At 21.0% G+C, this 15,373-nt stretch overlaps 1 protein-coding gene and 1 long non-coding RNA gene across 2 annotated transcripts; one reads left to right on the forward strand and one right to left on the reverse strand.

Moving 5' to 3' along the window:
* Nucleotides 1-5,442: 5,442 nt before the first annotated feature.
* LOC128955070 (uncharacterized) lies at nucleotides 5,443-6,922 on the forward strand. Its single transcript, XR_008484494.1, has 4 exons — nucleotides 5,443-5,497; nucleotides 5,621-5,664; nucleotides 6,512-6,582; nucleotides 6,883-6,922. It is a non-coding gene; the product is annotated as an uncharacterized LOC128955070 (long non-coding RNA).
* Nucleotides 6,923-9,396: 2,474 nt separating this feature from the next.
* LOC128956071 (protein obstructor-E-like) lies at nucleotides 9,397-14,229 on the reverse strand. The gene is made up of 8 exons (XM_054301754.1): nucleotides 14,172-14,229; nucleotides 12,366-12,572; nucleotides 12,173-12,286; nucleotides 11,059-11,247; nucleotides 9,952-9,978; nucleotides 9,761-9,862; nucleotides 9,596-9,665; nucleotides 9,397-9,510 (listed from the first exon to the last, which is right to left on the reverse strand). The coding sequence occupies exons 1-8, from the start codon at nucleotides 14,227-14,229 to the stop codon at nucleotides 9,441-9,443; spliced, it is 837 nt and encodes a 278-aa protein (XP_054157729.1). The 3' UTR covers nucleotides 9,397-9,440.
* Between the last annotated feature and the right edge of the window lie 1,144 nt (nucleotides 14,230-15,373).

Raw genomic sequence — 15,373 nt, forward strand, 5'->3', positions numbered from 1 at the left:
TGCAAACAATTTTAATAATAACAACAAAATACAATTTGTTGTTTGTTAGTCTAATAATAAATAATCTAAATAAATATACTATTATTGCAATTTTTAATTTATATAAAATATAGCGCCATTTTTTAAGCCCATAAAATAACTTTTCTAAATATGTATTACATATACAGTATATTTTCCCCATTATTATACTATATATCTATGATTTTAAAGGGTTAGGGGGCTATGTGTTGTCTATCTCACTGGACATGTATGCATATTAACCGGCAATAACCGGTCAATGTATTTAAGAGAAAGAGATAAAAGGGTTGTCTCCCTAAACACACATACCATACATGAGTTTCTCAACTAAACTAAAATAATTTATTTCTAGTTTTTATTTCACAACACATTGTATATGTAGTGTTGAATAAAACTAATTATAAAAAAAACAAAAAAAAATTCAAGTTTCATAATATTAAAAATAATAATATAAATATATTCACATAAACCTAACTGAGCCGATGTATTAATAAATATACATTTATATCATATATATATATATATATATATATATATATATATATAAATTTATATAGTTGTTTACCATAAAATAATGTTTTTAAAAAAATGTTTAATTGCATTATAACATGAATAATAATAATACAGTAGATTATATGATAATAAATTAATAATAATAAACATATAGTCTATAGAAAAACATGTTTATATGGGTATAATAATAGACAATACTGTATCTATTTAAATGCATTAGAAAATAACAAACAAATATATAATTCATTGTGTTATTAATAATATATATGTATATTATTATTATAAAAAAAGACAATACATTTATCATGTTATCTAACTATATATATATATATAAATAATATATGATAAACATTTATATACAATGTATTGTATGTGTTTATATGCATTTACATTAATATATCCTATATATGGTATAACAATCCTTTTATATCATATATATATATATATATATAAATATACATTATATATATCAATAAAATCGGGTCTCAACTTAAACAGTCGGTGTCAAACCATTTACGTCAATAGATCCGCGAAGTGTCCACCAAATAGATAGACATACATACAGTATATTACAGTATGTGTATTACATAACCATTTTTATACCATTAAAATATATATATAGCAAAAAATATATAAGCATTTGATTATAACTTATATACAGTACATGTATATTGAAAACTGTTGGGCTATTTATTAAAAACTATAATCAAGAATAAAATAAATAGCCTATGGATGGCCTCAATAGACATCATATATATATATATATATATATATATGATATGATATATAACCTAATAGTTATGTTATATAATAATAATTTAGTAATTTTTATATAGCATATATGGGTTTTAATATACAACTGTATATTGTGTTGTCAATTATGTCAGTTATTATTATTATATAATATAATAAAAAATCATTAATAGGATAGCAAGCAAGCAAACAAACAATCAATCAATTAATATATAATAATATGTTTTTTCCATGCATTTAGCGACAACAACAACAAAAAATACCAATAAAATAATAGATTATATATGATAGGTATATATCATATATAAAATATTTAGATAGATATCATCAATACATATGTTAAATAATAATATGATATATCATTAAAACAATATGTTATTACTTATACATTATAATAATAAAAAATCAATTAAGTTATAATAATGCAATCAAATGCATACATACCTTTAAAAATAGTTTTTACAAAAAAAAAATTAATAAAATAAAATTTTGATGACAACGAAAATTAATTAAAAAAAAATTGGTCTCAAAAAAAACTAATTATTAATTATAAATATAATTTGGACTTCAAATTGGTTTGTAGTTTTCATTTGGTTGTTATTGTTGTTGTCGTCGATGACAATGGCATTCAAAAAGATGATGAAGAATAACAAGAAGTCATATTAAACCACATATCAAGAGACAAATTGTTTCCAATTGTCGCCACAATTGTCGACATATATTACCAGCAGATGTTTAGTCCGTTGATTAGTAGCCATTCATTCAGTTATTTTTGTCACCAAAAAAAATTTATAATAAAATAAAGAGTCAAAAATCACATTCAAAATTGTTGACAGACAGACAGTCAGACAGACAATTAGATAACAATTAATAATAAATCTTAAGTGATTTAAATACAAAAATTATTAACTACTAAATCAATGAAAACGTTGCCTACAATTAATGGTACGGTATTATGAAAAGCACACCTTTCCCTCTCTACTAATAATAATAATAATAATACAGTACTAAAACACAATGCCTTTCCCTCCTCTATAGTACAACAATATAAAGAGCACCAATAGTTTAGCAATAGTAGTAGGTTTGGCTGTTGTAATACCAGTGCAATGCCTTTTCCTCTACAGTACTACTACTACTTGTAGTTAAACATACTTCAAGCGCATAGGCTTGCATTCACTACTCATATTTGGTATATATTAAAAACATTGTATTATATATATATATTATAGTTTTATAGTGCTATTGACTATTTTTACTGCAGTGCATAACACACACACACACTAGCATTTACTGTATGATTGTGAGTGTGATGTATTGCACGCACACACACACATACACACACAAACAGTACGTGTGTTTCACTGTACGACAGACCATACACTGTATAAGTTTATTATTATTATTACTATTACTATATAACTGTCCTCTGGTGTGTCAATATATTATGATATAATTTTTTAAAAAAAAACAGAATATTCTGTGATGTTATTGATAGTAGTAATAGTAGTATTGATATATATTGTATATAAATGTATGTATAAGTAATTTATTGAAAAAATTCATTTATCTATTCAATTGTATTACTACTGTATTTATATATATATATATAATAAAATCGATTAATTTATTATTTGTTTTTGTTTTTTCTCTACTTTTGTTTGTTTGGTTAATAAAGTTTAATACTTTATATATATACATAAATGTAATTTTTATTTATTTATTTAATCATAATTTATTATTTGAAAATAAATTGAGTTCATAAAATATTATAAAATAAAAGTTTTATCTAAATAAATATTTTTTGTGTATACTTAAGTGTATGATTAAGTTTTTTTTAAAAAAAAATTATTACTATTACTAATTTAGGTAATAATTTATTATTAATATTTTTTTCAATTATTAGTTTCGATCATTTTGATACATGTTTTATAATATACCTATAAATTAAATTTGTATTTATTTTTTTAGTAAACAATATAATTATAATTAGCTTTTGAATATTATTTTTAGATTTTTCAGTATAACTGTTATAAATATTTGATTTTTAATTATAATTATATAACTATTTTTTTATTCATTTAGTAGCATCAACTTAGAAAATTAATTATCTGTTTGAATAATTAAATATAATATTAGATATAATTGATTAAAAAAAATTAATGAATTTTTAATGCATGAAAAACATTGTGATATATTCAATATAAATTGTCAATTAAATTACTAAAAATCATTATTAAATTGTATTGAAAACCAAAAACAAAAAATCATTGCACGGATAACGTGACAAATAAGTGTATTAAATATTATCAATAATTTTAGACAATAGGATAATATATTTGAGTTAAATTTATATAAATACATAGACACACACACACACACACCCACACACACACACACACAGTAACTATAAATAGAAATATATTTATTTATATGATAATTATTTAAATTTCTTAGAAAATTTCATAAAAATTTTATTATTAGAAATTATCTAAGTAAATGGTTTATAATGAAATTAATAATATGATTAGCATGATGATTTTTCTAATGAAAATTGCATAGATAAATAAATAATATTAAAGTAAATAAATAATTAATATTTAAAAGATAAATAACCTTGCTAATAATATTTTTAAGCAAGAAATTTCCAATTAATTATTTTGTATTTTATAAATAATACAGTAAATATGTATATCTATAGTGTGTATGTGTGTGTGTGTGAGTGAGTGTGTGTGTAAAAGTGATTATAGTCTATCATTTGATGTCAACTTAACTATATTTGTTTCTTATGCTTAATATTTTTTTTGGTAAGACATATCATAAATTAAATATGAAATCAATGTGACTTATTTATTAAACAATTTACTATAGTTTTATTACTATTAACGTTATAAATAACTTATTTTGGGCTTCACATCATTAGCCATATATATATATATGATATATACTGTATATATTATTTGTTTAGTTTCTTATGATTTATATTTTTTAGTCTATTTAGTATCATTATTACGCAACACTTAAATTTACAAAAAAACTTACTTATTATACACACTTATTGTATTAACTTTGTGTGTGTGTGTGTGTGTGTATGACATTTGTTTGTTTACTAAAGTTTTAAACGATTAAAAAACTTTTATTTTTAAAAAAAAATGTGTTAAAGCTATGCTAACTATTTTTAATTTTTAATAAAAAATATTAGTGCATTAAATATATACTGTATGTAGATTGTGTTGTTGATTATTTGCACTAAATATATGTACAAATAAACTAAAAATACAGTAATTAAACTGATTTAATGGCATATATATATATATATATATATATATATATTAGTATCTCATATGTATTGAATAGTATTTGTATAAATATATAGGACACTAGCAATTGTATAGTAAATTATTATAATAATGATTAAAAATAAAATTTAAATGGAAAAACTAAATTTGTCAATAATGTTATTCAAACAATAATATTAATAGTAATGCTAACAACTATAAGTTATTATTTATTATATATATATACATTTATTTGATGAAAACATAAAATCATCACATATTAAATATAAATATATTATACAGTATTATATCTATATATCAAATATATATATTATTTATAATATCACAACATTTAATATCCAATGGTATCCAGTAGTGACATAATGACAACATAGATATATATATAAATATAATTATATATATATATATATATATAATTTTTTTAACAACAATTATTCTCATATATGTCAAAATAAATATGTGTGAGTGTATGTGTGTGTAAAATGTATGGAAATAAAATTATGTAATATTTTTGAATAATATAAAATCTATAGATGTATATTGAATATTGTTTATAAAAAAATTAAATAATCAAAATTTTTATAAATTAACCACAAAAAAATGTTTATTTAAATCAAACTGTATTATATACTCAGTTATTATTATTATTTTTATATATTATAAAGTTAATTATATACTATAAAGTTATTTGAATGTTTAATGATTACTGAATGTTAATACTTTAATAATAATTATTATTCAAAAAAATATGTGCGTGAATATATGATATTAAATGTAACATTATAATTATGTTATAAACTAATAATATTAATAATAATGATAATATTAAAAATATTATCAATGTTATAGACATCATGAAGTTATGGGCTGTCAATTGGGTAAACCATCAAAAATAGTGGCCATAGAAGAAATAACAAGTAATTACATACACATAATAAAAATGTTTTTTTTATAAATAATATAATTATTATTTTATAATAATTGTATATATAATAATAATAAAAAAATAATAATATTTTTGGATTAATTTGATTGTCTAGACTCTAGAAATCAAAGTGAGATCAGCAACACTGGGAATGATATTGTAATTATTGATATTATTATTATTATAATATTTTTTAATTTATTATATTTTATTGCATATAATTATTAAATATGTTTATTATTATTATTATTGTATATAATATACAAACCAATATTGTTTATATTATATTAAATATTAAATTATATGAGATTTTCTTTTTTTCATTTTTTGATATAATAAAAATATATTATTATATTATTAAGATTTTTTAATTAACTTAAAAGTAAAATTCTAGTTTCAATGTCCAATAAATTAATTAGTTTTATACAAAACAAAACAAAATTTAATTTACTTTTAGCTTTTTTTAATCATATATTTTTTTAAAAAACAATCTATAGTATAGATTCTATACTAGCATTTGTATGTATGTATGTATGTATTAAAATCAATTTTTAATGACACTAGTTGTACAAATGTAACAAATAAATGTCACTGTATTTCCATATAAATTATTATAAAAAAACATTAGTAATAAATTAAAATATGATAGCTTAGGGATTTAGGGTTTAATTCAATCAAATTTTTATGTTATAGTATAAGTTAAAAAAAATTGTTGTATAATAACTAAAGCATGAAAAAATATTTAACATAAACTTTGATAATATTCAATAAAATATTTAGATTTACTAAAAAACTATATATTTATAATTTAATAGAAATTGCATAATAATTTTCAAAACACTAGTTAGTGTGTGTGTGTGTATTACATGCTTGTTAAACAATTAATACAACAACAAAAAATAGTAATTTATAAATAGTAATACATTAAAAAAAATACAAAATAATACTAATAATATGTAAATTAATGTATAATTAATTTTTGTTTTCAATAATTTATTTTATATAGACTAAAAATGGTCAGGGTACTAATATAACTTTGAATGGTAGCACAACTATTAATAATGGTAATAAACGTAGGTATGTAATAATAATAATAATAATAATAATACATTAAAAATAATAATTTTATAGCTTTTTAAAAATTAAATTTAATAAATATCAACACAAATACATCAGCAATTTATATAATTAAATGTGTATTTATAAAGATAAAAATTTAATTATCCTAAAAGTATTTATTCAATAATATTAATAATATATAGTATTACATAATTATTCGTATAAATTACTATATGATATAAATTAATTTACTGTAAATTTAATTTTATCTAATAATTAAATCTTGTTTTTTAAAAAATTTATTATTAAATTTATTAGAGAAAGTGCTCGCATAGCTTGGAGAGAGAAATCTAATGGTAATAATAATAATAATAATAAAACTATTGGTGTCACCAATAAAAATAATAGTAATAATGATGGTATCGGTGCTACCGGTGCTGGCGGTGACCGCAAGTTACGCACAATTACTCCAATCTTTAAGAACGTGCCATCAATTGTATTGTAAGGAAAAAAATAATTGTTGTATTTATTTTGAAAAAAATATATAATTAATTAAATTAATAAATTTTTTCAATACTAGGTATAGAAGTAAAAGTCAAATTGAATTTTTTGAACGTTTGGATAATAAAATAAATGATGTAATTATTATTATTATTATTATTATTTGTTTTGATGTTATTGCTAATATAATTAATATAAATTGTATATATTTTTTATGTCATAAATTAGGTCAAAATTGATAATTGTGAAAAAAACAAATGATTTTTTTAAATCAGAAAAATTGTGATATAATTTGTATAATAATTTCATTGAACTCTCACTGGTCTCTCTCTCTCTCTCTCTCTCTCTCTCTCTCTCTCTTTCATCATTGGATTATACATTATTACAGTAGATATCAATTTGGTTTTTATAACAAACAAAATCTAAGTAAATATTTATTTAAATCATATATTAAATTAAAAATTAAAAATTTAAATTTATTATTATTATTATTGAATAGATTTGCCGCTTATTAACTGAATCCGATGCAAATAATCATAACCTACAGTATTGTACAATATATTAAAATTTTTATTAAAAAAAATGTTTTAATCAGTAAACTAAAAGTTTGTATTTTGTATTATATTTTTTATATATATATTTTTAAAAATTAAATAAAATTTAATAAAAATTGTTAAATATGTATATATATATTAAATCTACTGCATAACTAAATTTATTTAGTTATTATTATATCTAACAAAAATTATTGATAAAATAATTATATCATAATCATAATAAATTTTTTTTAACAAAATTATATCATAAAAATTATAATCTAGCTAAATATATATATACTGTATATATATAAAAAAATAAATTAATAGGTCAAACATTTGAACACACCTAAAAATAAATTGACGTTTTATTGGATTATTATTTTTTTTAACGATACAATCATGATTTATAATGATAATGAAAATATTTTTACTATCATTTATTTTAGGTCTTTACTCTTAATATATTTTATATACAGTGTATATACAGTGAATATACAGTGTATATACTGTATATACATATATTTGATAACACATTTTTTTATTGGTAATAGATTTGTCCTAAAAATAGAGATATCATTATTAGGTTTGAACCACAAAACATAAATCCTGGTTTGGTTTTGTTTGGTTATAACTGGCAATAATTATATATATTATATTTATATAGATAAATATAAATATTTATAAATTATATTTTAAAAATCTTGATAATTTACTCCGAAAAAATTTCCTAATTTTTATTTATAAATCAATATAAAATTTATATATATATATAATTTATATTATAATATTTTAGTTATTGAATTACATTACTATTGAATTACTAGTTATTTTTTTAAATAATAAAACAATGGCACTAATTAAGTTGAAATTGTTAAATATGATGTATTTTGTTATATAATAATTGTTTTTGCATTAAAAAAATTAATTACAAAAAAATTAAGTTAATGATTGCTAAATACTATATAATTATTAATATTCAATATAATATATATACTGTATATACAGTATATTTATATATTGATGCCTCTTTGGTACAAATATTGTCCAATTAATTAGTATTATAGTAGTAGTAGTAAATAGTTTTGTTTGTAATCCGTAATATAATTATTATATAATATGTATGTTTAAAACACAGTTACATAATATTCATACGACTAACCAAAAAAAATTATTTTTTTTAAATATTACAAATTTTGTTACACATTTCAAAATAAAAGATTTAATGCTATGATAGTAAATAGCTGTTAGTTTTTTCAAAAATTATTATTTTTTTTATAAATTATAACAAAATATGGCAATCGCTTACAACTTTTTTTTAGATGACATACATATATGTTTGTGTAGATAATACACTAATTATTAAATTATCATTAAATATAGATAGAGAGAAACATTTAAAAAAATAAAATAAAAATTAGTTATTTCAATAACAACATGCAAATGATTTTTTCATAAATACATTTTTTATACTTTTAAACGACAAATATTTTAAGTTTTGTAATTTTTTTTATTAATTTATTCATTTGATTATTATTTGATTAATTAATTAAAAAAAATTGAGAAAATTAGTTGTGACTGACATATATAAAATGTTTTTTAAGTATGTTTTTTATGTGTGTATATATATATGTGTGTTTGATATAATTAATTATATATATATATATTTGAAATTATGAACAAACAAAAATAGTTGTCAATAAAATTAAAATAATAATAATAATATAATTTATGTGAAAAAAATTAACAATTAATATATATATATATTCAATATATATATATATATAATCAATCGATGGTATGATTTATTTTATTTTTTATTATTATTAATTTTTTTTGTTAGTTGCGTCCGCCGTCTCTCTGAAGTTTTTTCACTTGTTTTGAGTCAAGATCTCCGTAATATTTTTCACTAATAAATTAAACAAAACAAAAATTAAACAAAAATTAGCTAGATAAATTATAAATGGGGGTGGGTGGGGGTTAGAGTAACATACCATCCAGGTACGTTTTCGGGATCGTCACATTGTAGGGACTCGACATTGAATACAGTTCCTATACTACAACCTATTTATATAGAAAATAATTTTTTGTATTAGTTATATAAAAACTTTTTTTTTAAACAAAAATTATTTATAGTGTAATCAGTAATCAATGTATACCATAGGGACGGGCGACTCCTTCAATGCAGACATAAAATTTGCGACAATCAGTTGGGTGGGCGTGACGGGTGTAATGGCCTGGTTGGTCAGTTTCTGTGGGGTCTTAATCAAAATAAGACTGTTATTTAGTAATAAAATCATTTAAATAAATATCATAAACATAGTTGTATTGATAATATGCGGTTACATACCGGGGCAGACAAATCCATCGCTAATTTCTAGAATAAAAAAAAATAAATACAATTTAAATGTTAAAAAAATTATACAATTGGTATTTTTGTTTAAATTACATAATAATGTGTATCTAAACTAATCTATAATTTATGTATTAATTAATTAATTTTGTTTGAGGGGTACCAATATATCAAATAATATATGATATCAATATATATTATGTAATTTATATTTATGTAATACATATTAACGACAAATTAGTACATCATTTTTTTCAAAACATTATAATCTAGTTTTTTTCATATATTAGATAATTTCAAATAATTTTATTTTATAATTAATTCAACAGATTATTTGGTATATATATTATTTCCTAAGGGCTCTAAAGTAAAAGTTAGAGATAAATATATATTGAAATATACAGTATATATATATATATATATATATATATCATTATAACTGTATATTTACACTAATTTTTTGTTGTTGAAAGAATGTCAGATAAAAAAAAGTTTATATAAAAAAAATTTAAATTTTTGTTGAAAATCTAAGCTAATGTTTTGTGTGTGTGTGTGTCGTGTAATAGTCAATGGGAGGAGAGGTTATACTGTATATCAAAAAAACTATGGGATCGCCTAAAAGCAAATTATTATTTTATTTATTTATTTTAAATCAACACAAAAAAGTCAGTCAAAGTTTTCTCTTCCCTCGAGAAAATAGTTTTTCTCAAAAAAGCCATTAAAATATATATATGTGTTTCAAATAAAATTAAAAAATTATATTTATTTTATTGTATATACTGTATATCTTTTTTTATTTATATTGAAAAATGTCTTATTTTAAAATTAAATAAATTTATATATACTGTATATGTATAGCAAAAAAACTACTTGTTGTTTAAGTAATGGCACAAATTGCATAAATTGTAAATTATTATTATGGGGGGAAACTTCCGTAAACTTTTTTTTTATTTGAATTTTTTGTTGTTTGATGTGTGAAACAAATTAATGGACAATTTGTTGTTTTTATTTATTTATTTAATTATTTTATTTATTAGTATAGCTATAATTGTTATATAATTTTTTGTTATTTGTTTGGTTAACAACAACAACAACAACACTTACCCGATGAGTCGCATCGGTCGACATGATCGGCCCAAACGCATACACGTTGGTCGGCATCGTAGGCCAGGCCGGGCGGGCACTCGTATTTGGATGCCTCACCGTTCCAGCATGAATAAAACACCCGGCAATTGGTCGGGTCGCTAAAGATACCGTACAATCGGGGACAGTGAGGTGTCGATATGGGTGGCTCTGATATATATATATTTTTTTGATAGACAAACCATACAATTATTAATTTAATTAATTTTAAATAATTTTGAATTACATAAACACATAATAATAGTAATACAATAACATTGTATAGTAATTGTCTAATAAAAATTAATTTTTTTTATCACCTAAATTTAATATACAAAACATTGTACTGTATGTTATAATTTTTTTAGACTAATTTTTTTTATTGGGAAAAAATTTTGTATAATTTTTATATTAAGATATCTCTAATGAACTCTAAAATAATAAATTGAGGTTTCATTTCACAACTTCATTAGTACTGTATATATATTTATTATATTTAATATATATATATATATATATTAAATATAATAAATCAAATGCATCACTGAATTATGTGTGCAATCAATAGATTTATTTTTCAATATATATATGCATTTTAAAGCTATTAAACTAATTAGTAGTTTTAGTTTAAATGATAACTACATTTTTATTGTTATTACTATTGTTACGACAAAAAAGTCGCGAAAATTGCTATTATTATTATTATTATCGTAAAAATTATTTATTTATTTTTTATATTTAAGTCATCAGACAAACAACTGTTTCTCACAGACACTCAATCAGATGACATTGTATTGTACTGTATATTAATTGATTTGATTATACGATTCAATACAATTATATATAAATATTTATACAGTATATATATATTATAAATAAATAAAACACTATATACTGTATTATAATATGTATAGTAAGTGACATACTTTTTGTTTAAAGAATTTTTTTTGGTTGTTATTAAATATTTATATATATTATCATCATTTCAATCAATTTAAGTAACAAAAAAAATTGTTTTAAAGCAATTAATTTTCATTAAACAAAAAATATTAAAATTATTTTTTATTTGTTTGTTTGTTTTTTTTGAAAGACAAACCTAAATCAGCTCTTTCTCCACAATCAACTGAGAAAGGATAGGCACAGTTCTCTCGTTTGGCATCCGAGTCGTCAAATACCAGTCCATTGCCGCATGTCTTCAGACTACTGGTGCCTAAGAATACAACAAAAAATGTTTGTATTGATAGGGAGCACAGGTAGCCAACAAACAACAACCAAAAAAAAACACTTACCATTATCGCAGGCCCAGTACTTGTCGCAGCTTTTGCCGTGCGGATAGAAACCGAAATCCTGGGGACAAATAAAACTGCCGGCATAGGTGGCCGCCGGTCGCGGTGCGGCCTGCTGGGCCGGTTGCTGTGGCTGCGGCTGTGCCGGCTGATAGTTAGGGTTGGCATTTGAACTGAACGAAAATTGTGGCGACTGTCGCTGCGACCATACTGTCCCCATACAAACAAACAAACAAAAATTATTATTGTTGCAATATTAGTAATCACATACAGTGTATGTGTATATATATAAAAAAATTTGTTAATTGTTTGTAATGTATTGTATGTTTGTCTGTTTGTTAATTAGTTTTATTTAATTAACCAAATATTAATAATATTTATAAATTATTGTATATATATTTTTTTTAATTAGAAAGTTTAATAAGTACTTTAAAATTATAGGTTTATTTTTTTAAATAAAAAAGTCATTACTTATAATATTATAGTAAAATAATTTGTATATAATTTCGCCATCAATTAGGACTCTCTTATAGTTAGGGGGAGAGAGAGAGATAAATATTTTATATTTCACTTTAATATTATTAATAATTAATTTAAATCAAAAACGAGATCTGAATAATTAATTAAGCAATAATAACACATATTTCTTATTTTCATTTATTTAAAACTATTAAATCTACATTTCCTAACATTTTATTTACAAAATTAAATTTGATTGAGAGAGAGAAAAAAAATGGTTATCAATTTAACCTAATGGTCAAACAAACAAAAATGTTAAGTAATTTTTTTTATTACATGTAAATGTTTGATATTTAACACCGTTTTTCTAGTGATGTATTTAAAAAACACTTATTATTATTATTAATAATAATATGACCTCAAGACCTATAAAAGTCATAACTAATTATTGTCTAATAAATAAACTTTTATATAATATATATATATTTAGTGTATATATAAATAAATATGGCATTAATTTCTCATCAAAAAAATTAAAAGGTTATTATAAAGTAAAACAAAACTAAATATATTACATAAAATCAAGGCTATAGGGATATGGGATGTATATGTAGTGATCCTATCGGTCTATGTGTTTAAGGATTTAATTTTAATATTATTATCAAATAAAAAGCTTATATATGATGGGCTTAAATATATCCATAGAAATTATTTTTTTATATATTTATTTATTAAAAAAATATTAACAAAATTGATGCTAATTTTGTATCAGTTTTGATGACCCATTTCAAGCTCTCTCTCTCTCTCTCTCTCTCTCTCTCTCTCTCTCTCTCTCTCTCTCTCTCTCTCTCTCTCTCTCTCTCTCTCTCTCTCTCTCTCTCTCTCTCTCTCTCTCTCTCTAGGATTGGGTCATCAACCTGTGAACCAATAAACTTAAGTCTTAATAAACATTTTGAGGTTTTTTATATAAAAAAAAGTTTTTTAATATTTAATAATAAAACTCATAATATTTTGTTAATAATATTCAAAAAATTTCTAAATAAACTTTTCAACATAAAAATATTTATATACTTTATATATAAGTTTTTGTAATAAAACTTTTAAACTTAGGTATAGGAAAAATAATCGTAAGAAAAATTTTGTAATATAATATAAATTTTAGTTAATTAATTAATTGAAATAATATATAGTTAATTAATTATTGAAAATTATTTATGATATTAATTATTGAAAATTTATTTATGATATTAATTAGTTAATAATAAATTATATTATGTAAAAAACAAATTAATTACATGTTTTTTTAGTAAATTAAAAATATAAACAAACAAACAAAAAAAAGTTTCATACCTTGTAATATAAATAGCGTTGAAATAATTAACTGTAAATGTTGTCTAAAGGAATTCATATTTATTTATTTATTATATAATAATAATAATAATTTATTGACTAATATTATTATTATTATTAAAAACCAATTCACAACAAACAAACAAACAAAAAAACACTGAATCAAAAAACTTTTATTTAGTTTTTTATTATTATATATATATATATATTTTTCGCCAACAATTAAATAGTAGGAAAAAAACTACTATCTCTTTCAGCGCGTGTTTATATATATATATAAATAATGATTAATCTCTACTAAAAAATTTTTATGACGGTTACAGTTGACGGACTACTAACTAAAGTGCAACTAAAATCATATTATTATCCGATATCACTATTATATATATAGTTTATTAAGTCTATGTAAAAGTTGAATCAATTGAGTGCAAGCATTAGATCCCGAAGCCTGTGGTGGTCTCTCTCTCTCTCTCTCTCTCTCTCTCTCTCTCTCTCTCTCTCATATTTTCTCATACATGAGCTGCTGTTGGGAGCCTCCATGTGCCCAAACTTCATGCCCCTGACCTAAAACATGTCTCGAAAGCAGCCAACCAGCGCTCAACAGTCGCTACCACGGCTATGAAAAGAGAGACACCTAACACACACACACACACACACACACACACACACACACACACACACACACACACACATACATACATTCACAAAAAAAACATACCATTCCTCTCCAATTGTAATATACTTAAGGAATTACTGATGAATGAATGTCTAAATCAATTATCATATATATATTGCCTAATATATACAGGTATTATATATATATATAATATATAACACCTGTTTTGTCGGCTATTTGTCGTTAGCATTGACTTATCATCATCACCAGCACAGGCCTAAAATTTGATGACAGGTCTAACAGGACAAACAATTTATATTACAGTACAGTATAGTACTGTATATGTCAAACACAATTGATAACTGTAGCTAAAAAAATAAATTGATTTTATGATATTTTTTCCTTTTATTATTTAAAAAAAATGTGGCAAATATTTATTATTTTTATTAGGGACTAAAATTAAAAAATATATTAAAGAAAACTTAATTTATTTTAAAAAAACGATTTTCAAATTCTACTCAAAACATTCACGTTTTTTCCTAAAATAAAAAAAAATAATTTTTTACAAACAAAAAACATTACATGT

This window comes from Oppia nitens, unplaced genomic scaffold (assembly GCF_028296485.1).
Source record: "Oppia nitens isolate AA-2021 unplaced genomic scaffold, nextdenovo-longstitch-racon4-pilon3 scaffold2_pilon_pilon_pilon, whole genome shotgun sequence".
NCBI lineage: Eukaryota > Metazoa > Arthropoda > Arachnida > Sarcoptiformes > Oppiidae > Oppia > Oppia nitens.